General features: G+C 47.8%; 1 protein-coding gene across 1 annotated transcript; it reads right to left on the bottom strand.

Annotated features, from left to right (window-relative positions):
- Window positions 1–1,574: 1,574 nt before the first annotated feature.
- Window positions 1,575–11,922, bottom strand: slco4a1 (solute carrier organic anion transporter family, member 4A1; the record flags this gene model as incomplete). The annotated part of the gene is made up of 11 exons (XM_083675713.1): window positions 1,575–4,661; window positions 4,987–5,135; window positions 5,250–5,314; window positions 5,544–5,719; window positions 6,032–6,194; window positions 6,974–7,253; window positions 7,870–8,024; window positions 8,530–8,641; window positions 8,748–8,869; window positions 9,259–9,349; window positions 11,043–11,922. 11 exons carry the CDS (start codon window positions 11,920–11,922, stop codon window positions 4,473–4,475), a joined length of 2,382 nt encoding a protein of 793 aa, XP_083531839.1. The 3' UTR covers window positions 1,575–4,472.
- Window positions 11,923–23,209: the final 11,287 nt, after the last annotated feature.

Genomic DNA, 23,209 nt, shown 5'->3' with positions numbered 1-23,209 from the left:
GAGTGGTTTGAAAATGGCTCCTCAAACTCCCGGTCAGACTGGAGGTCAAAACAATACTTCAAACAACTTCAGTCTGTGCTGAACCACTCAGCTCTCACCAGAATCACTATGGCTGGGATTGGGTTGGGGTTCCAGTCTGTGGGTCTGATGAAAGATCACATATTCCACTGGCTAGAGTCACACTGCCAGAAGGGCAGAGAGCAGGGGAGGCTGGTGGAGATAGAAATCGGAGGACGGGCTCATTGTAATGCATGGAATGGAATGAGGAATGGTTTCAAACACACACCTGTCCTCCGATTTCTACCTCCAGCAGCCTCCTCTAGTAGAGACTGGGAAGTATAGACGTTGGAGAGATAAACAGGTGCCCAGAAGGCTCATAGCTCCACAGCGCCATCTACTGGCTATAGTACGCCATGAAAAGTAGAACAACGTAACGTAAATGCATTTGAAATCTTGTCATTCTCAGTAAATGGTAAGAAATTCCCTTTGGATGTTATCCAACAACTTGTATTAGTTAAAATAAAATGTCCTTTCACCAAAACCTGATCTGAGTTCACTGTGTGTTGTACAGTGAAGCCTCTGAATGTCTGTCTCTCTCCTACAAGGTGTAACTGGTTGTGTACAAGCACCACTTCCGAGTGCTGTTTCATACGGCACGCAGGGAATATCTTCAAAATGACTTTACACATGGTGATGTGTGAAAGAGTGTGTTTGTCTCTACACTCGCGCGCGCGTGTGTGTGTATGGTGTGTGTATGGTGTGTGTGTGTTTGAGCGTAATGTCTGTGTGTGCGTTTGCTGCTCATCGATGCGTGAGTATGTGTACTTAGTGATCATGGTTCATGAAACATGTCAGTCCGTCTGCAAACAGACCGCAGAGACGCTGGCAGCGGGTCGTCACTTGGCAGTATCCATGGAAACGCTTCTCCATTGTCCCGCTCCCAGTCCTTTCCCACATAGTTTGTCTTTTAATTCTGCCTCGCTTCTTATTGTACGACCTTGTGCGGTTCTTCTGTAGAGCCACATAGTGAGGGTGTGTGTGTGTTAGAGAGAGAGACCTTGCTCAGCTTTTATGTAAAGCCACATAGTGAGGATGTGTGTGTGTGTGCGCGAGAGACCTTGATCAGCTGTTCTGTAGAACCACATAGTATGTGTGTGTGTAAAGACATTGTTTGAGGATTGAGTGTGTGTGTCTGTGTGTGTAAGGACATTCTATGAAGAACAAGCCCTGTACTTATATAACCAACCATGTGATTGGTTCAGAGGTGTCTGTGATGGGTCATGAGAACTGTGATAAAGTCTCTGTCAGAGCTTGTGTGTGTGTGTGTGTGTGTGTGTGTGTGTGTGTGTGTGTGTGTATGTGTGTGTATGTGAAACAGCTTCAGTAGTACAGCCTGTCAGAGCTAGTGTTGGTGTTTGAAGTCTGGGTGTGTACATGTAAGAAAAAGAGAGTGTGTGTTTATGTGAGAGAGAGAGAGAGAGAGAGAGAGAGAGAGAGAAATACACACACACACACAGCTTTTAAATACTAATACAATTAATGAATAACACAAAATCGCTTTTGTTTGTTTTTCACCAGTTGTTTTTATAAAACATGACGTTTTCAGAAACATTTCAATAAAAGTCATAAACTTCAGTTTCATTTCTTTTTAAAAAAGGTACCAAAACAAAATGCAAAAATCTCATTTTACAGAAGTGTCTGAAATGCGTTGGCGTGAAGCGACATCAACAACGTGACTATGAGGGGCGGGCTCACAGTTCCACAGTTCCTCACACGCCCCCACAGGGACCCATAGGAGGGGAGCGTGGAGGGAACGGGACTGACAGGCATTTCGGCCAATGGGAAATGAGGATCCCTGGGCAAATGAATACATAAAAAATGGGAATTCATGGGAAATTGCTAACATAAGTGTCAATTCATTCCTACGTAAATGATACGCAAAGTCAAAATATTATATTACATTCTGGGGGCAGGGTAAAGGTTGGAATGGGGGGAGGGATTGTCTGGGAAACCCTCTACGCGGCCAATTCTCAGAATCATCTGAGGAATCCTTGTTTATACAAAGGTGCTCTCAGATCAGGTGAAATCAACAAAACAAAATTAATACAAGTAAAGACAGTGATGTTAACTACCAGCATAAATAATTCATCAGAATAAAATAAATAAGATAAAATCAGAAGACAGAGTAGAACAACGCTACTTTGGCACATTATAAGTTCTGTTTCATTCCGTAATAGGTCCAATACTTGTTCTTTAATCATACTGCATCTCATGCCGTTTATAGATCAATAATTCCCTAGCATTTTCAACATACATGCACAGCCTCAGCCTCCCAGCCTCAACATCCTGCTACTGCAGCACAGCCTCAACATCACAGCCTCAACCTCCCAGCCTCAAAATCCTGCTACTGCAGCACAGCCTCAGCCTCCCAGCCTCAACATCCTCCTACTGCAGCACAGCCTCAACATCACAGCCTCAACCTCCTACTGCAGCACAGTCCAGGGGAGGCTGGCGGAGGTATAGATAAAGAGAGTGAAAAAGAGCCTTTGTGTGTGCACAGTGTGTGTGTGTGTGTGTGTGTGTGTGTGTGTGTGTGTGTGTGTGTGTGTGGAGGATGGGCTCATAGCATTGCATGGAATGGAATGGAATGAGGAATGGTATCAAAAGCCATTCCTCATTCCATTCCATGCATTAGGAGCCCGGCCTCCAATGTCTACCTCCACCAGCCTGACCTGGTACAGTCCTATGTCTGTGTATGACACCATTACACACCAGACCTGGGTTCTAAGAGTATCTCAAATCACTTAAAATACTTTGCTGTGCTTGATTGATTCATTTTGCCTGGCACAATGGAACCAATGGAATTGTCCCAAAAGTGCAAACCCCGCCCACCTGGCGCTCCAGACAGGCAGAAGCAAATGGTCACAGAATTAGAGCAATGACCCAGGTCTGTTATAACCTACAGTATTTGTATACCACACCACTGTCATTGGGATCGCTCTCTAGCATAGATGCTCATCAGTGCTATTCAGAGTTTAAAGTGCAGTTGTGTGTGTGTGTGTGTGTGTGTGTGTGCGTGCGTGCGTGCGTGCATGCATGCGCGTGTTTGTACGTGTACGTGTGTGTGTGCATGCATGCGCACGTTTGTACGTGTACGTGTGTGTGTGTGTGTGTGTAAACACCTAGGCTCTTGCCATCAAGCCATGGCAGCATACAGTAGGGAACTGTGTAGTTTTAAGTCACATGGACTAAATGTTGGACCTTCAGACTGTGTCTCGTCTATCTGTTACATGTTACATACGTGACCGTTGGTCAGGGGTCATAGACACACCATCATACAGTACACGGCTTTCATAAATACACACGTGTGCTCTTCCAATAATATGTTTGTTGAATAATTCTCAATAGATATGCTTATAATCCTAGTTAGTGCCTTTAAATACTCTTGTCATATACTTTCATATATAATATGATACAGGAGAGGCTGGTGGAGAGAGAAATCGGAGGACGGGCTCATTGTAATGCATGGAATGGAATGATTTATGCATTACAATGAGCCCGTCCTCCGATTTCTACTTCCACCAGACTCCCCTGGTCTGATATCTTCCTGTTCATCTGTGTTTATGAAGTGGTACAGTAGCTAACACTCTGAGTGGAACACATTAGGAGCTCTATTTCACGGCGTAAAAACGAGTCTTAGCGCAAACGAGGGAGCTGGCGGAGGCGATAGGGGGCGTGTCATATTAGTGCTATTTTCTGAATTTTTCTGAGCAACTGATGGCACATGACCTGCTCGTTGTCATGGACACGCCTCTATTACCGCTACTCCACCCACCTGAGTGCAGGCGAGACAGCGCTACAACGCTGTGGTATTTTCACCTGTTACCACCGACACAAATGGCCAATACGCCTGTGTTTGAACGTCCATTTTGCGCCAGCCGAAAATACAGCCCAAAGACTACACCTGACCGTAGCTAGTGCTCCTAGTGGACAATATAAAGATTGCACCTGACCATCAGCGAGAGGGAGAGGACAGATGCTTTGAGGGAATTAGAAATAGAAATGCTTCTTTTCAACACTCAGCATCAGACATTTAATTTAGAACACGACGCTGACATGACGTTTCATTCATAACGTGACATAAACATAACTACAGCACTCACAGTCTTCAGCCTTTTCTCTCTCACAGAGCAGAACAGCCATCAGCTCCTTTTCATTCAACGTTACTCTACATTCCGAATCGTCCATTTTCAGAATTTGTTTTTAAGGTGGTTGAGATATCTCCATAGCAACCATGAGCATCTCTGTCCAGCTCAGGCCACATGGTGACACCTCTAAAGCAAGCACGCGCACACACACACACACACACACACACACACCCACACACACACACACACACACACACACACACACACACACACATTCACACACATTCACATATCCACACACTCACTGTATGCTGGGCTCTGAGGTCATAACCTAGCGTGCACATTAGTGATGACGTCCTGATGATGCAGGTCTTTGATTGGCAGGTCTCCAGTGTCGCCCCCCTCCCCGCCCCCCCCCAGCCCATGGTCCGTGCTCTCACAGCTGCTCTGGGGGGACTCTGGGGGCGGCTTGTACATGACACTGGCCAGGAGGAAGAACAACGTCCCCAACACCTGGGGGAAAGACAGAGAGAGAAGGAGAGAGAGAGATGAGAGAAAGACAGAGAAAGAAGGAGAGGGAGATGAGCATATGCCAGCTATGCGTTTGTAACTAGTCTATGATGCTAGCAATGCATTTGTAGGGTATATGGCACCTTATATATGATGCCAGCTCTGAGTTTGTAGGGTATGAGTGTATAGGGTATGAGTGTATAGTGTATGAGTTTGTAGGGTATGAGTGTATAGGGTATGAGTGTATAGTGTATGAGTTTGTAGGGTATGAGTGTATAGTGTGTAGGGTATAAGTGTGTAGGGTATGAGTGTGTAGGGTACTAGGTACCTTGTATATGATGCCGGCTATAAGTGTGTATCGGCTCATAGCAGAATTCTGGTAGAGGTAGCAGGAGCCCTGTTCTCCACACTGGTCCTGCCACAGCAGGCATGAGATGTCGATCACAGAGCCAAACGCAATCGGACCCGGGATCCCGCCTCGAAGGCAAGAATGAAGAAATATAAGATGATATGACAATATACAATGTTTTTAATTGAGACTTGTAGAGGTTAAAGTCCCATTAATAAAGCTGATCAGGGAGAGCTAGTTACCTAGCGTGCGGACCACGATCCACTGGATGCCCAGGCCAAAGGACCTCTGCGTGTCTGGGACACACCTGCAGGGGGCAGCAGAGAGACTGATCAGACACACTGAGGCTGATATAGAGCTCAAGCCCCAGGCTATTGCGAACAGTGCATTTAAGCCTGGAATAACAACGACTCAAACCTGGCCTTAGTGGGAGTGAGTTGACAGAGTAAAGTATTTGTTATTATTTGATTTCAGCGAATCACACTGCTGCGAGACATAGCACACACACACACACACACACACACACCTACACCTACCTGAGTGTGGCCGTGAGTGCGGGGATGCTGCAGAGGAAGGTGAAGGAGATGACGATGAAGAGGAAGGCGAGGAAGGCTGGCATGTGGTGGCAGGAGCTGCTACACTTCCCCGCCAGCGCCGAACCCTCCTCACCCCACGTCACGTTGCCCACCACACAGCTGCAGCCAGAGTATACCTGCACAGGTAAACACACACACACACACACACACACACACACACACACACACACACACACACGGTCAGGGAGTCTTTTCTGAGGCTGCTTCCCAGACACAGATGAAGGCTTTATGTCCTAGACTAAATCACACCGTCAATGGAGACTCTCTTAGGTAATGCCTAAGGGCTTTAGCTCTGAGGGCTAGCTGCCTCTGTGTGGTTCAGATCACCTAAGCTTTAGCTCAGAGAGCCAACACAGTGTGTGTGTGTGTGTGTGTGTGTGTGTGTGTGTGTGTGTGTGTGTGTGTGTGTGTGTGTGTGTGTGTGTTACCTGTCTGCCTGTGGCTTTCTCAGTGTGGTTGATGGAGCTGCAGCCAGCGTGGCAGGGGGAGTAGTACATGACTCCGTCTGCTCCACAGACGGGGTTGTACAGCTCCCTGATGCAGTTACACCCCGCGTTACAGCCCACCGTCAGGTTACCCTCCAACGACGAACTGTGTGTGTGTGTGTGTGTGTGTGTGTGTGTGTGGGAGAAAGAAAGAGAGAGAGAGAGAGAGGATTGTTATTGTTCACATATAATACATGATCAATATTTCTCTCTGGTAGGTTGAGCACTCTTCTCCAGTGTTATCATTTAACATTTTGTGGAATAAACAAATACATATTTTAATTAGCTTGAGGGTGAATTGGTATCACCAATGAATGCTAAAGGAGAGGAAATGGAGCTGGAGCTCAAGGGCTGGGGCTGGGGTTGGAGCTGGAGCTGGAATGGGGCTTGGACTGGGGCTGGAATGGGGCTGGGGCTGGGACTGGGGCTGGTGGCCTGGGTCTGGAGGGTTGGGGGGATGGAGCTGGAGCTGGGGCTGGGGCTGGAGGGTTGGGGGACTGGGGCTGGGGGCCTGGGTCTGGAGGGTTGGGGGGATGGAGCTGGAGCTGGGGCTGGGGCTGGAGGGTTGGGGGACTGGGGCTGGGGACCTGGGTCTGGAGGGTTGGGTGGCTGGAGCTGGAGCTGGAGCTGGGGCTGGAGGGTTGGGGGGCTGGGGCTGGGGGCCTGGGTGTGGAGGGTTGGGTGGCTGGAGCTGGAGCTGGAGCTGGAGCTGGGGCTGGAGGGTTGGGGGGCTGGGGGCCTGGGTGTGGAGGGTTGGGGGGCTGAGGCTGGGGACCTGGGTGTGGAGGGTTGGGGGGCTGGGGCTGGGGGCCTGGGTGTGGAGGGTTGGGGGGCTGAGGCTGGGGACCTGGGTGTGGAGGGTTGGGGGGCTGGGGCTGGTCTTACCTGTTGTGAAGTTTGTTATAGAGGTTGCTGGGCGGCTCCCTGTACTGGTCGTGCTGGTAGGCGTACTGGTGTTGTTGTGGCGGACTGGCGCGGTAGGGGGCGGTGACGCCGGCCATGGGAACGTTGGGGCAGTGCACCAGGAAGATAAAGATGGCCGCCAGGCTCACCAGGGCACAGACCATGCAGAACCGGATGATGCCGCGGCAACGCAGGTTCATCTTCTTGACGATGTAGCCCCCCAGAAAGGTGCCCCCCCCACCCGCTGGAACCACCATGTAGCCTGGGGAGAGGAGGAGGAGGGGAGGAAAGGGGGATGAGGAGGGAGGGAGGGATCGGGAGTGTACGATAGTGACTACCCATGATACTGGTGATTGGTATCTATGAGGCAGAGTCTCAATCATTTATTAATGACCAAAAACCATGTTTTAAGTGAGAGACAGGAAATTCTCAATGAGCACCACCACCCATTCATGGTTCACCACAAGGTGCAAACCATTCATAAGCCTCAAGAATAGAAAGGCCAGATTAGACTTTGCCAAAAAACATCTAAAAAAGCCAGCCCTGTTCTGGAACAGCATTCTTTGGACAGATGAAATTAAGATCAACCTGTACCAGACAAAATTGTGTCACTGTCCAAATATTTCCGGACCTAACTGTTAGACCGTCTCAATCGTTTATTTAAAAGGTGGGGTATTGATTGATCTAAATATTACAGGTAGTGTTTCAAAGTGTACAGTGTTTATAAAGGTACTGTATGTTGATCATTACTGTATGATGATCATCAGTGTATTTATATGTGTGTCAGTGTAAGTGTGTGTGTGTGTGTGTGTGTGTGTGTGTGTGTGTGTGTGTGTGTGTGTGTCAGTGTAGTTTCCCTGCCCTCCCTCCTCCCTCACCGAACCAGGTGGCAGCTTCAGAGGCACTGAGGCTGAATTGAGACTCCAGAAACTTGGGACCGAAGGTGGACATGCCAGCGATAAGGGTGGCCTCGGTGGCCCCGGCCAGACAGAGGAACAGGAAGGTGGGGTTCTTCAGCAGCAGCAGCACCGACCTGGAGGGGGGGGGGAGGGGCATGGGGGAGAACCATGATTGCCTTTTATCAAACAATGAGAGGCTCTCTGCTCTCTTCTTAACAAGATAAATTGACATGAGCAAGCGGAAACAAAGAACAGATAATGAGAGAGAGAAAGAGAGAGATAGATACAAAGCGAGAGATAAAAGAGAAAGAAAAAGAAAGACAAAGATGAAGAATATTCCACTTGTCAAACTTTCATTTTCTCAATCAAAGTAAAGACCTCTGTAATCACTAACATTAAGACCCAGATAGAGAGCGAGAGAGACAGAGCACGTCAGTCATGGTACTATGATGTAATCACCGTCCCCAAGTTCCCTCCATAATCCCCTGTTGCCATGGAGACTGTATCTGCTGTCTGAGCCCCAAAGGGGGTGCATAGACACACTGAGTAATGTGTGTGTGTGTGTGTGTGCGTGTGTGAGTGTAGCATGTGTGTGTATGTGTGCATGTATGCGGGTGTGTGTGTGTCCGGTCCCTCTACCTCGGCATGTCCTTGACTGATTTCCCAAACTGAGGGTCGGAGGCGGTGGCCTGGCTGCCGTCCTTCAGCTGGTGGGCCTCTGACACACGCATCGCCACGTACTTCTGAGCCCCTGGGGAGGAATAGGGGAACGAGATATGTGAGTGTGTGTATGTGTGTGCGTGCGTGTGTGTGTGTGCGGGCGTCTGTGCGTGTGTGTGTGTGCGTGTGTGTAGTACCTGGTAGCTGTCGTGGGTACCCTAGGATGGGAAGGGCGATGACCAGGGCTGCTGCCCCCCCAGCTAGGAAGCCGATCCACCACGCCCCCACCCACAGAGGGTTCTCTGGAGTCAGCTCCGTCCTTCACACAGGGAGGAGAAAAGAGGAGGAGGATAGGAGAGAGAGAGAAAGGGAGAGAAAGTGTGTGAGAGAGACATGCATTCTTAATAGTTATTTGCTTTATTCTTTGAAGACATTGGGTAAATGTTACACTTCCAATGACCAGTAGATGGCGGTGGTGCTGTTCCAGCAGTGGAGGTTATATTAGTAGACAGGCTTTACAGAGTTCTGCCAACTCATACAGATAAGACATCCAGCAGAGGTGATGATTCCTTATTCCGTTCCATGCATGACAATGAGCCTGTCCTCTGGTTAGGAGCTAGGGGTTAGGAGCTAGGGGTTAGGAGCTAGGGGCTAGGAGCTAGGGACTAGGTGTTATGGGTTGGTTGGGGTACAGACAGGGGTACTCACGTCTGGTGAATCTCTGTGTAGATGTTGAGGAAGTATCCTCCTAGCAGGTAGCCTGCTGCAGGCCCCACGATGGCCGCTGTGTAAAAGATGCCTGGGGAAAACACACACACACACAACAAACTAGTTTGTTTATGAGTTTGTTCACAGGATCTAAGACTTATTCATAATTTGGCTAGGGAAGGTAAGCCATGTGTATGACAAGTGTAAGTCATGCCTATGCAGAAGATGAAATGAGTCATACTAAAGGCTAGACATAGTTAGGCGGTGCGTTTCAGTCGTCTGAAGTGGCTTACTCTCTTTCATATTCACTTGTCTGGGAACTCTGAACAGGTAGTGGATAAGTGGTTATCAGTGGAGGCTGGTGGAGGTAGAGATCGGAGGATGAGCTCAGTGTAATGAATGGAACGGATAAGAAATGGTATCAAACACTTGAAGAGAAGGAAGAGGAAGCCTTCTAAGACTATTGGGACACAGCTACAGTCTCAGTGCAGTGTTTATGCAACCGGCCCCAGAGGTGTGTCAGTGTGGGACTTCCTACTCCTACTGTACTTCCTGTCCGCTGGGTTAAAAGACCTCATTGTTCCCCTCAGGCCTCAGTTCTCATCAGTGCTGTTCTATTTATGATCAATACGTTCATGTTTAACTATTTATAATAGTTCACTGAGTTTTCACTTAGAACCGAGGAAGAGAGCATTCTCTGAACACCCTCCCCTGGTTCACTGAGTTTTCACCAGGGTCGGGGGAGGTGGCGAGGGGCTTCAATTGGCTCTCTCTGTCTCTGGTGAGGAGGGAGGCTTGAGGTTCTGATTGGCTCGTTTGGCCTCCCAAGTGAGGAGGGAGGGTGCAGGTTCAAGGACTTGTTACTGATGTCTGTGATGGAGGAGCTGAACATTGTCTTATGACAGATGCGTGACTCTGTCCTCACTGATCTATCTGATAACTCTCAAGCAATTATGGGAAGGATAAAAAGCGTCTCGGCTAAATGATGCCTTGTCTAAAACATTACCATGGTTACAATGGGTTAGATAAACGTTTCAGCCTCAAACCAGTCATGACTATTACATGACTAATAACAACTAAGTTTTTTTCCAGCGAATGTCTTAGTTACATGATTGTGACTAGCAAAGGAGTTCAGAAGTTTGGCAATGAGGACAAAAACTACAGTAGCATAGATTGGTCAGCTAGCCACCTGTTTTAGCCTGTCACATTTCATACGAAAGGTGCTCATTAATCTATTAATCTATTAATCTATACAAAACAGCACGTATAAGTACCTCTAAAAGTAGCCAGTTACTATAAAAGCAACGTTTTAATTCAGTTTTGAAGTAGGTTGTAATGCCACTGTGAAAGCAACACACACACACACACACACACACACAGTCACTCCCTCTAACCAGCAGAATGACTAGGTCATAATTCACAGCGTGTGTGTGTGTGTATGTGTGTGTGTGTGTGTGTGTGGGTGCGCTTGCGTGTGTGCGCTCTCTTAGTCACCAACATAATCTAATCTTCAACTCTTTAATCTCCAGTCAAGTACTCTCACCAGGGGTGTAAGTCTATGACTGCTTCAGAGGTGAATGCTACCATGACATGTTATTTGCGTTGGTATTTTGATTTAGTTATTTTTTTCAACCTGGACATAATAACACGCTGTAGTATAAAGTATAAAGTCCAAACCTTTCTGAGAAAGACGACACAATCGTGACAACAGTGATTACGAGAGAGACAATGCAGTGGAGAGAGTACAACATAGTAAATGCAACAAAAACTACGAGGTGATTCACCTATGTAGACCGGCGCGTAGCTGGACTTGACGTTCTCGTCCAGGTAAGTGACCCCCAGCGTGTAGAGAGGCGTGGCCCCCACCCCGTGTAGGAACTGCCCCAGCATGAACACCCAGCGGTAGCTGGACAGCCCGCCCTGGTCGTCGTGGCATGGGCTGGTCCGGTTGGCGCTGCACATGCCCGTCCTCTGCACCACGCTCACCTGGTACGGCGGCGTGGTGAAATGCGGCAGCGCGAACACCAGCGACCCCAGCGCCATGACCAGCACGCCCCAGCCCAGCCAGCGAGGCTTGTGGCCCGTCCCACCGAAGTAGCTGACGAAGGCCAGACACACACAGGCGGCGATGTCGTAGGAGCTGGCGATCAGCCCCGCCTGGTAGCTGCGGAGGTCGAATCGGCGCTCGATGGAGGTGACCACGGTGTTGATGAAGCCGTTGATGATCATGCCCTGGAGGAAGGAGGCCACGCACAGGAAGAAAAGCACCCAGCGAGGGGTGTTGAAGGTCTGGATGGACTGGGGCGTCAGAGCCCCCCACCCACACAGCTCCTCCGTGTCTGTAGGGATGAACTTAACCCCCAGGGGGGTGTCTGCGTCTGGTGTGTCTGCCCCCGCCGGCCCCTCCCCCACCACCACCTCGCCCCCGTACAGCTGCCCGGGTAGAGGGGTCATGACCCCCCTGGTGATGATGCGTCCAAGGGGGGCGTCGCCCGCGGGGCTTCCGGGGGTGGAGCCTGGGGGACTGTCGGATTGGGAGTCCACGGGGCTGGGCGTGTCCAGAGGTGTGTCGGGGGAGGGGCCGAGGCCCAGGGGGCCGTCCTGGAGGTCCAGGAGCTCCTGCTTGGAGCTGAAGGAGGCGTCGGCATTGAGCAGGATGGGCATCGCCCCTGGGAGGGGCTAACAGAGGGGGAGTGGCTAAAGGAGGAGGGGGGGGGGTGGAGGGTTGTCTGAGGGCAGAGGGGCGGGTAAAGTGGGAGACGGGGGGAGGTAGTGGACAGATAGAGGGTCAGACTCTGGGGAGGGAAGAGGAGTACTATACTCTTCTGGCCTAGTCGACCCTATCTAAGCCTTGGCTGTGTGTGTAGGTGTGTAGGTGTGTGTGTGTGTGTGTGTGTGTAGGTGTCTGTAGGCCGTGGAGGTCTCCTCTAGACAGGCGGAGGGATAGGGACTGGACATGCCATACTGGGAACTGGGCACGCCAAACTGGGAATTGGACACGCCATACTGGGAATTCTGGGTAACATCATCCTGGAGAGAGGAGAGAGAGGGAGAGTCAGACGGCAGACATGAGAATAATAATAACACATTTTTTGTAAAGCACCTTTCATACAAAGCGGCCTATCACAGCAAACCAAACACAGTTTGAGTATCACTCATTGAAAGTACTCTGGTTGAAGACAAGACTTTTTCAACCATCAGTGTGAGAAATGGAAAGTATCAAACTCAAAAACAAAAAAGAAAACTCTATAAAGTATAAAACTCAAAAACTCTAAAGCCTATTTCTCTCTATCTAGGGGAGCATAGCAGACAGACAGACAATCAGGCAGGCAGCAGACAGACAGACAGACACGCAGAAAGGCAGACAGACAGGCAGGCAGACAGACAGGCAGGCAGGCAGACAGACAGACAGACAGACAGACATTGCCATGACGATGCCAGCACATCGGACCGGTCTTAGTGGTACTAAACTGGACTGAACTCCATTATTGCCCATGATGGTTCCAGTTCACTGGAGCACTGTGTTTGGGCCGGCTCAGGCTAGCTGTACTGTATTACACTGCCCATTAGGTGCCCCATGATGCCAGGGCACTGGAGTGATGTCTCTGATTCAACTTGGTCTTGTGGTACTGCCCATTACGTGGGCGGTTCAGCCTGGTCTCATGGTACTGTAATACACTGCCCATTGCGTGCCCATCATGGTGCCAGGGCATTGGAGCGGTGTCTCTAGGTCAACCTGGTCTTGTGGTTCTGCCCATTATGCGCCCAGAGACATGCCAGGACTTTGTAGCGGTCCACAGAACCAGAATTAAGAGGGGATTAGCTCTGCATGGCAGAGCTGCAGCACCGTGGGGACGTCCTTTGAACTGAACCATCTTCAACCAACCACAAACTCCAGGTCCAGACCCACTCTCTCTCTCACACAACACACACTCCTAGACACAACTCTCTCTACTGACACAACACACACTCCTAGACACAACTCTCTCTACTGACACAACACACACTCCTAGACACAACTCTCTCTCACACAACACACACTCCTAGACACAACTCTCTCTACTGACACAACACACACTCCTAGACACAACTCTCTCTACTGACACAACACACACTCCTAGACACAACTCTCTCTCTCACACAACACACACAGAGGTACACTGTCACACAACAACACACACTCCTAGACACAACTTTCAACATATCTCCAGTAAAACTGTCAAATATTTTTTTTTTAAATAATAATTTGACTCTATAGCAAGGCTAACTGTAACTCTGTACAATCGAATTGGTATTGATTCAGCAATGCTTCAAACAAAACTTATAAACTCTATGAAGTGACAGTTGAAGGACTTTGAATACATGTGTGTGATACCACGTGTGTGATACCATTCCTCATTCCATTCAATGCATTACAATGAGCCCGTCCTCCGATTTCTACCTCCACCAGCCTCCCCTGGTTGAATATCATCTCTACTAAAACAATGGTACAGTGTGTTAGGGTCATGGATATGCCAATGCTGCTGTGTGGAGCTGAGTGGTAGAGCTGGCTGGCTGGTGACTAAAGGTCATGACCCTGCTGACCTCTGTGTGTGTGTGTGTGTGTGTGTGTGTGTGTGTGTGTGTAGGGTTAGGGTAGGTGCATGGTGAGGGTAGTGTAGGGTTAGGGTAGTGTAGTGTAGGGTTCAGGGTAGGGTGCATGGTGAGGGTAGTGTGGATGCTACTGTACGGTTCAGGATGGGGAGCCAGACCAGACAATCCTATTAAAACCTCATTAAAACTCACTGAGCAGCTGACCGATAGCCAAGTGAAGATATCCCAGCTCACAGCTCTCTCTGTCACTGTGGGAAACCTCACACACACACACACACGCACACGCACACGCACACACACACACACACACACGCACACACACACACACACACACACACACACACACGCACATGGAGGCACGCACACACACACAAATGCACACAAATGCACACAAACACACTCAAGGATTTCATTGTTCTCATCTGTATCAGGCCATATAGCCATTCCAGCTAATTATAGGATTACATGATCAAACAACAGTAACAGTAACATCACTGCAGCCCTGAGCGTCATTCATCTGTTTGTTCCCAGGGCTTCGAGGATCGTTTGAATTTCAATACTTTATTTGGCATTACATCAATAGAGCCTGAAATATAACAAAGGTTATATAGGTATTTCTGGATAGAGGTACACTGTCACACAACAACACACACTCCTAGACACGACTTTCAACATATCTCCAGTAAAACTGTCAAATATTTTTTTTAAATAATAATTTGACTCTATAGCAAGGCTAACTGTAACTCTGTACAATCTGATTGGTTTTGATTCAGCAATACTTCAAACAAAACTCAACACACAACACACACAATGCACTCTATGAAGTGACAGTTGAAGGACTTTGAACACATGTGTGTGATACCATTCCTCATTCCATTAATTGCATTACAATAAGCCCGTCCTCCGATTTCTACCTCCACCAGCCTCCCTTGTTTGAATATCATCTCTACTAAAACAATGGTACAGTGTGTTAGGGTCATGGATATGCCAATGCTGCTGTGTGGAGCTGAGTGGTAGAGCTGGCTGGCTGGTGACTAAAGGTCACGACCCTGCTTACCTCTGTGTGTGTGTGTGTGTGTGTGTGTGTGTGTGTGTGTGTGTGTGTGTGTGTGTGTGTGTGTGTGTGTATAGAGAGGCGTGTCAAGACCACAGTTCAGGCAGCTGGCTATATCAGGGTGTCCGCCTCGATGACCATACATGACTCAAAGTAAACTCTCCCTGACTGCACACAAACACAAACACTTGACTACCACTACCAACCTGGCCACACTGTTCAAGCATCTTTTTACCCCTGATTAATCTGCTATTACTTATCACATTCTAGGTATTTCAGACTCTATTTCAGTTAACCCTATCCTTACATGACAACAACAATCAGCATAACAAACTCACAAAGCATTAAAGGGTTAGGTCAATACTTCTCAATTTATAGTCAGATGGTTCCTTACCTTGTAAGTAGTGTTGGGGCCAGGAGAAACTGTAATCCATGGTTCAGAGTTGTTTAAATAGCCACCGCTACCTTCAGCTAACTTTAGCCACTGCTAACGAAAAAACAATGGGAGTTATTGGGGAACAACAAAAAGAAGTTCAACATTTGTGGCCAAATCATCTCAATGTAACTTCCAACCAAGTCAGAGAGTTCAGTTGAGGTGATTGTAGCCACACATGTTGAACTATTTAGTTGTTGTTTCCCTCATCATTGTGTTTTTGTTAGCAACTATTTACTGCAAACAACTCTGAACCATGGAGTACAGTTTCTCCTGGCCCATAGCCCACTTTCAAGGTAAGGAAACCATCTGACTGTAAGTTGAAAAACACTGAACTAACTAACCCTTAATGTTAATAAATGACAACTCAAAACAAAAGCTTACCTCTGCAAAAGACACCACCGCTCAATGTTTCTGTTTACATTTTTGAAAAGTTCCGTTCCATGTAACTGAACTGCTTTGGAACTTTGGAGGGATAGTATCAAGTTGCAACAAGGGAACAATGTGCAGCATCAGAGCAGAGGAATTGTCCAACAGCAAAGGGGAAAGACACAGCTTATATACCCTAGAATCAGTTAGGGAATACAACGACTATGCGTTTGTTACTACATGTGATTGCCTGTCGATGACACACTCGTCTACCCAAACACAGTCCTATGTCTACCCTGGCGCCAAACAGTCCTGTTTCTACCCTGGCGCCAAACAGTCCTGTTTCTACCCTTGCCAAACACAGTCCTGTTTCTACCATGGCCAAACTGTACTGTACCATCAGCTACAAGCTTATACTGTACAATACTGTGAATATGACATCGTTCACACACATATAGACAACACTGTATCTGAAACCCACTGTTCAATCAATGACTTGAATTAATCTCAACAATCTAATATTGAACAATGATCTGCATCTCACCTCCATTCCTCCACATGATGGTTTAGTAATCACAACTCTATCCCAGAGAAGAGAGAGACGGAGAGGAAGAGACAGAGACAGAGAGAGGGAGAGGAAGAGACAGAGACAGAGAGAGGGAGAGGAAGAGAGAGAGAGAGAGAGAGAGAGAGAGAGAGAGAGGTACCCACCCTCTATGCCTGTCTCTATGAGCCACTTAAAGACAAAAGCTGAGACAGCCAATCCTCACGCCCCTCGCCTGATATCCTGCTGACAATACACACAGATCAGCCCACCGCTGAAACACTCACACACACACACACACACACACACACACACACACACACACACACACACACACACACACACACCAAATCTCACCCAACCACCTCTGCTACATACATCCATGGTGACATCATAATTATAGGTTGTTATGTGGTAATACGCTGGCCCATATCATCACATTGTACTGGTACTGGTCGTGCTATAGCACAACCATGAAGACATGTGGCCAGCCATAGCCCTGTCTGTCCTCCACAGTGACAGCCATGGTGAGGGTAGTGTAGTGTAGTGTAGGGTTCAGGGTAGGGTGCTTGGTGAGGGTAGTGTAGGGTTAGGGTAGTGTAGTGTAGGGTTCAGGGTAGGGTGCATGGTGAGGGTAGTGTAGGGTTAGGGTAGTGTAGTGTAGGGTTCAGGGTAGGGTGCTTGGTGAGGGTAGTGTAGGGTTAGGGTAGTGTAGTGTAGGGTTCAGGGTAGGGTGCTTGGTGAGGGTAGTGTAGGGTTAGGGTAGTGTAGTGTAGTGTAGGGTTCAGGGTAGGGTGCATGGTGAGGGTAGTGTAGGGTTAGGGTAGTGTAGTGTAGGGTTCAGGGTAGGGTGCATGGTGAGGGTAGTGTAGGGTAGGGTTAGGGTAGTGTAGTGTAGTGTAGGGTTCAGGGTAGGGTGCATGGTGAGGGTAGTGTGGATGCTACTCTACGGTTCAGGATGGGGAGCCAGACCAGACAATCCTATTAAAACCTCATTAAAACTCACTGAGCAGCTGACCGATAGCCAAGTGAAGATATCCCAGCTCACAGCTCTCTCTGTCACTGTGGGAAACCTCACACACACACACACACGCACATGGAGGCACGCACACGCACACAAATGCACACAAACACACTCAAGGATTTCATTGTTCTCATCTGTATCAGGCCATATAGCCATTCCAGCTAATTATAGGGATTACATGATCAAACCAACACAAACAACAGTAACAGTAACATCACTGCAGCCCTGAGCGTCATTCATCTGTTTGTTCCCAGGGCTTCGAGGATCGTTTGAATTTCAATACTTTATTTGGCATTACATCAATAGAACCCAAAATATAACAAGGGTCATATAGATATTTCTGGATAGAGGTAACACTGTCTTCACCACACAGCTAAACAGCTGACACAGAACAATATCTTGCAAGCTGCTTGGCTTTTTTCTTTGGGAGCCCTGCAATTTGCAGGCCACGTACTGTCAGGTAATGCACATACCAAGGCAGCCAAATATCAGCACTACTAGCTGACACCTGAAGCCAAGGGAGGGAGAGAGACGGAGGGAGGGAGAGAGAGACGGAGGGAGGGATGGAGAGAGATAGAGGGGTGGAGGGAGAGATAGAAGGAGGGATGGAGGGAGAGGGATGCATGGAGAGAGATGGAGGGATGGAGGGAGATGGAGGGATGAGTGAGAGAGATGGAGGTCGTATGGGGTGAAGTTTTGTTTTGAGATGTTAATGGGATGTAGTGTATATGTGTGCAGTTTGAGGGGCTTTTGAGAATCAAGGATGTGGTCAGACACTTATTAGCAGGGCTTGCTTAAGCAAGTCCAAATATTGTTCTTCGACAAACTTATTATGATTATTCTAATTCTTGGAAGAGAGAGAGACAGAGACAGACAGACAGACTGAGGTACACTTCTTATAATTAATTTCAGTATGTGTTCTTGTTCTGTTTCTACTGTATCTACTTGGTTAGTGTATAACATTTTTAGAGAGAGAGAGAGAGAGAGAGAGAGAGAGAGAGAGAGAGAGAGTGTGTGTGAGAGGTCTGGGTGTGGGAGTAACCAGAGTTGAATCAGGCGATAGAGGTAACAATGCAGCTGATGGGGTGATGTTGTCATCCTGTCTCAGCGTTTGTTTGTGTGTCCAGCAGGGTCCCATACATATGTACCCAAAACAACAACTGGCACTAGTTCTACTGTTTCACATGGAGCTTGTTTCATTCATATCCTGCTCTCTGTGCAGCCGTTTCATTTCTGTATCAAAGTGAGATCAGAGGGAGAGACCCAGATAACACAGTGGTGGGTCTTGCCGGTCTTGGTTCTTCAGAATAGCACCGTGTTTGTTTTGGAGCGTAGAGGTTTTCCTCCTCTTTGGTAAACAGCCTCGTTTGAAGTGCTTGAAGGTGCTACGGCACGTCTGCTGAGCGGAGGAGAGTGTTACGCACGCACACACGCACGCACGCACGCACGCACGCACACCTTAGCCCTACTTTGCCCTACTCTAACAGTGCCTACCTGTTCCAGGCAGGAACACACCCTCAGTCCTCTTCAGTACAAGCTTCCTTTCTTCCGCTCAGACAAAGAGGGTTTTAGGTTGAAGCAGCCCGTTGGGACAGTAACCTGAATCTGACCCTCCACACATTCCGAGGAAACAACATCAACATCATCATATGTCACACTGAAGGTCTTGGGGGAGATAGTTAACAAAGGGCATCGCTAAAACGCTACGGAACTCTCCTACAGTTGTCTTTCAGGCCCCGTTGGCCCAGTGCATCCTGGGAGGTTCAGGTGACAATAGAGAAGGATCCAATCACAGCCCTGATATCGATCTAACAGCCAGTGTTTAGTTCATTAGAGCATTGTACAGTACACACACACACACACACACACACACACACACACACACACACACACCCCATTCGTTTGGAAGACTGAAACTGACCATACAATACAATACAACACACGGACACACAGACACACAGACACACACACACACACACACACACACACACACACACACACACACACACACACACACACACAGACCACCCACACACAAACACATACACACACACTCAAGGATTTCATTGTTCTCTATATCAGGCCATATAGCCATTCCAGCTAATTATAGGGGTTACATGATCAAACCAACACAAACAACAGTAACATCACTACAGCCCTGAGCTTCATTCATCTCTGTTTGTCCCCAGGGCTTCCAGGATTGTTCCCAAACACTACCTTCCTACTGTAGCTGCTGCTGGGATTCTTCCTCATGTACTGTTGGTAACTTGAGCCAGTTGCATAAACAGACCGAGATTTTGACTTAAGTCTACCTGTTAATCAGACTTAGGAAAGATGTCTAATTTCACCTGTTGCTTAAAGTAAGTCAGTCTTAATGTTTATACAACTGGGTACCTGAAATTAGACTAGTTTTACAGGTAAAATAAGACCGGTCTAGGCCCAGAGACAAGTCTTAACTAAGCTTATGCAACCAGCCCCTGTTCCTGTACTCTCCCCTCCATGAACCCAAGACCCAGAGTCGGAGAAGGAGGAGGAGGAGGAGGAGGAGGAGGAGGAAGAGGAGGAGGAGGGTAAGAGATGTTTTACGAGGAGGACATTTGGACCACTCCCGTAGTCTAAACTGTCCTGCCACCCAGGTTGAGCACTAAGTAGTGACTCACCACCTCCCACTGCAGAGATCAAAGACACACGTCGGCCATTACAGTGTATGTGTACTCCACTTCAGAGACATTACCAACTGTGTCTCCACTGGTGAAACAACACTGTTCTATACAGCTCATACTGTAGTGGTTACGTCAGGGGAGGCTGGTGGAGGTCGACATCGGAGGAGTGGCTCATTGTAATGCATTGAATGGAATGAGGGATGGTATCAAAGCATTACAAGGAGCCCGTCCTCCAATGTCTACCTCCACCAGCCTCCCCTAGTGGTTCCGCGTAGGTTACTTGTGGTAAATGGACACTGGCTTTTAGAACTAATAGCATGGCCGTAGTGCATTCTTAGCAGGGCCATTCATGTACACTATTAGCTTACAATGAGAAATAGGGCTAAATCATTAAATACAACAATACGCTTAGCATCCATTGTGTACAGTACATACTGTAGTGTATAGTAATAAATATCATCACGTGAGGCAGTAGAGGGACAATACGTTCCATTCCATGCATTACACTGAGCCTGTCCTCTGATTTCCACCTCCACCAGCCTCCCCTAACCACTACAGTATGAGCTGTAACCCGTGACCTATACCTCCACTGAGTAGCATGATGCTGACCAGCAGCTGGAGGTGAGTCAGGAGAGGGACCAGGCCACACACACTCACACACACAGACCCCCCCCCCCCCCCCTTCAGCGCAACTGATGACACTTGACCTGCTTGTTGTCATGAACACGCCTCTTTTACTGCTACTCCACCCACCCGAGTAGAGGCGAGACAACGCTAACTTCACCCATTTAAGTTACTGCCGACACAAATAGCCAATACTTGCCTCCGGCTGAAAATAGAGCCCTCAGTCAGTCTGTATTACCTCTTTAGACACAACCATCATCTGATACTGTACACACAACAACAGACACAATACAGCTTAGTAGAGACACAACCAAGTCATATACACTGACTGTGTATAGCAGCCCAAAGGGGCACTACAGCAGGGGAGGCTGGTGGAGGTAGAAATCGGAGGACGGAATGGAATAAGAAATGGTATCAAACACGTGTGCACTGCAGTCACCTGATACAACACAATCATCAGCATCAGCAGACACCAGGAAACTAAAACCTGCACTCATGATTTTCCAACACTACTGAGTCATATCTAGAGACTTATATCTGAGTCATATCTAGAGACTTATATCTGAGTCATATCTAGAGACTTATATCTGAGTCATATCTAGAGACTCTATTAGAGAGAGAGAAAGAGAGAGAGAGAGACAGACAGACAGATGGACAGACAGACAGACAGATGGCTCGTCTGTGAGCAGGTGTCAGACAGCACTGAGCTGGCCAAGGGGTGGGCACCAGAGCAGTTGGACTGGACCATTACTGAGCTGGCCTAGGGGTGGGCACCAGAGCAGTTGGACTGGACCATTACTGAGCTGGCCTAGGGGTGGGCACCAGAGCAGATGGACTGGACCATTACTGAGCTGGCCTAGGGGTGGGCACCAGAGCAGTTGGAGTGGACCATTACTGGCCTAGGGGTGGGCACCAGGCACCAATGTGGCTTTATGTGGCTTTCAGAAGGAGTGTTCATACCTCCAATCTAGTTACAGCATTCACCATGCAACTCCAAAAGGCCCCACGCCACCTCCTGTACACATATACTTCCTGTACACTGTACTCAGGGGAGGCTGGTGGAGGTAGAAATCAGAGGACGAGCTCACTGTAATGCATGGAACGGAATGAGGATCGGTATCAAACACTGTGTGATTGATACCGATCCTCATTCCGTTCCATGATTTGGTTCCATGTGTTACAATGACTCTATCCACAAACACAACCTGTGTGCCTTGCACCACTGGCACACTCCACTAGGGACCCGGTCAATCATTACATAACAGTATGACGATCCCTACATGCCTCCTTCAAATGATCCCTCAAAACCCTTGTTGATCTTTGTAAACTTGCTTTTAATCGTTAACTATTTTTTACTGTTGCTATTACTGACTGTGCTTTTGTTTTACTTTTTTATTATTATTATTATTATTATTATTATTATTATTATTATTGAGTGATAACACAATCATGGGTCTGTGTGCCAGCCAAAGATGACTCCAGGACTTGGACTAAACAGGACTTGATCGTTAAATAAACCTCCATTAAAAATACGTTCCAGTCTCGGAGTAGGGTTACAGTAATCTTTGTGTGGGAAACCTGCACTATGAAATAAGAAACTAATAACTAATAATGACTGTATGTTATTCCATAGAGAGTCCGTCATGATAAAAACCTTATCGAATGCAGCGTTGAAGTGACAGTTGGTCCGGGAACACCTTTGGAAGGCCACAGTCTTCAGAGCGGTTGCACACTCGATCAGGAAGTGATTTTACTGCTTTCCTTTATGCACTGTAACTACAGGCAATAAAGATGGAAGCTATAAACCTACATGCCCTGAATATCGGTGGCAGTTACGGAGAAAAACAACATGTGCTACGGACCCTATATATAATATCCAGGAGACACACCAACAACACTCTGTTCCGTCACACAGAACTTAGCAGACATAAGTATAAGAAGCTTACACTTGAATATGAAATGTGAATATGAAATCAAGCTGATATATTTACAGTGTGATTTGTGACAACAAAGTTCCAAGCTGCTCAGGACTGTAGGCGGAGAGGCTGTAGTACATACCAAGGCCAGGTGACTGATCTTCAGTCTGGTTGTCTTCCAAAAGACTGACTTTCTTCTACAGATCGTCTTCACTCCTCTGTGTCTCTATATTGTCTCTCTGTAGCAGAGGACACCAGCCTAGAGTGGAAGAGGAACGCTGAGTCTACTCTGCTTGCTCTCCCTCTCTCTCTCTCTCTCTCCCTCCCCCTCTCTCTCTCTCTCTCTCCCTCTCTCCATATCAAACCTTTGCCCTGCCCTGAGACCAGGCTTTCTCCCTTGGTGCATGGCACTATTCTGCCCCGCCCTGCCATTGCCTGCCGTGCCCTATATCAGCTCTGGCACTGTCTGCTTCCTGCTTCTACCACTGAGCTCCAGGTGAATCAGACAGGTAAGGTAGCTCAGACAGACAGGTGAGTCAGACAGGTAAGGTAGCTCAGTCAGACAGGTGAGTGAGAGAGGTAAGGTAGCTCAGACAGACAGGTTTTACTTCAGGAATAATATCAAACTCCACCTATTGTATTTAATTTTGATGTTATTTAACCTTTATCCCATTACAAGGGAGCTCTGCATGCACATTATTTACAACAATTACAAAAATACATTGTAAAAC

The sequence above is a fragment of the Argentina silus genome (assembly GCF_951799395.1).
Source record: "Argentina silus genome assembly, chromosome: 8".
Classification (NCBI taxonomy): Eukaryota; Metazoa; Chordata; class Actinopteri; order Argentiniformes; family Argentinidae; genus Argentina; species Argentina silus.
This window is presented reverse-complemented; position numbering and strand designations above follow the sequence as displayed.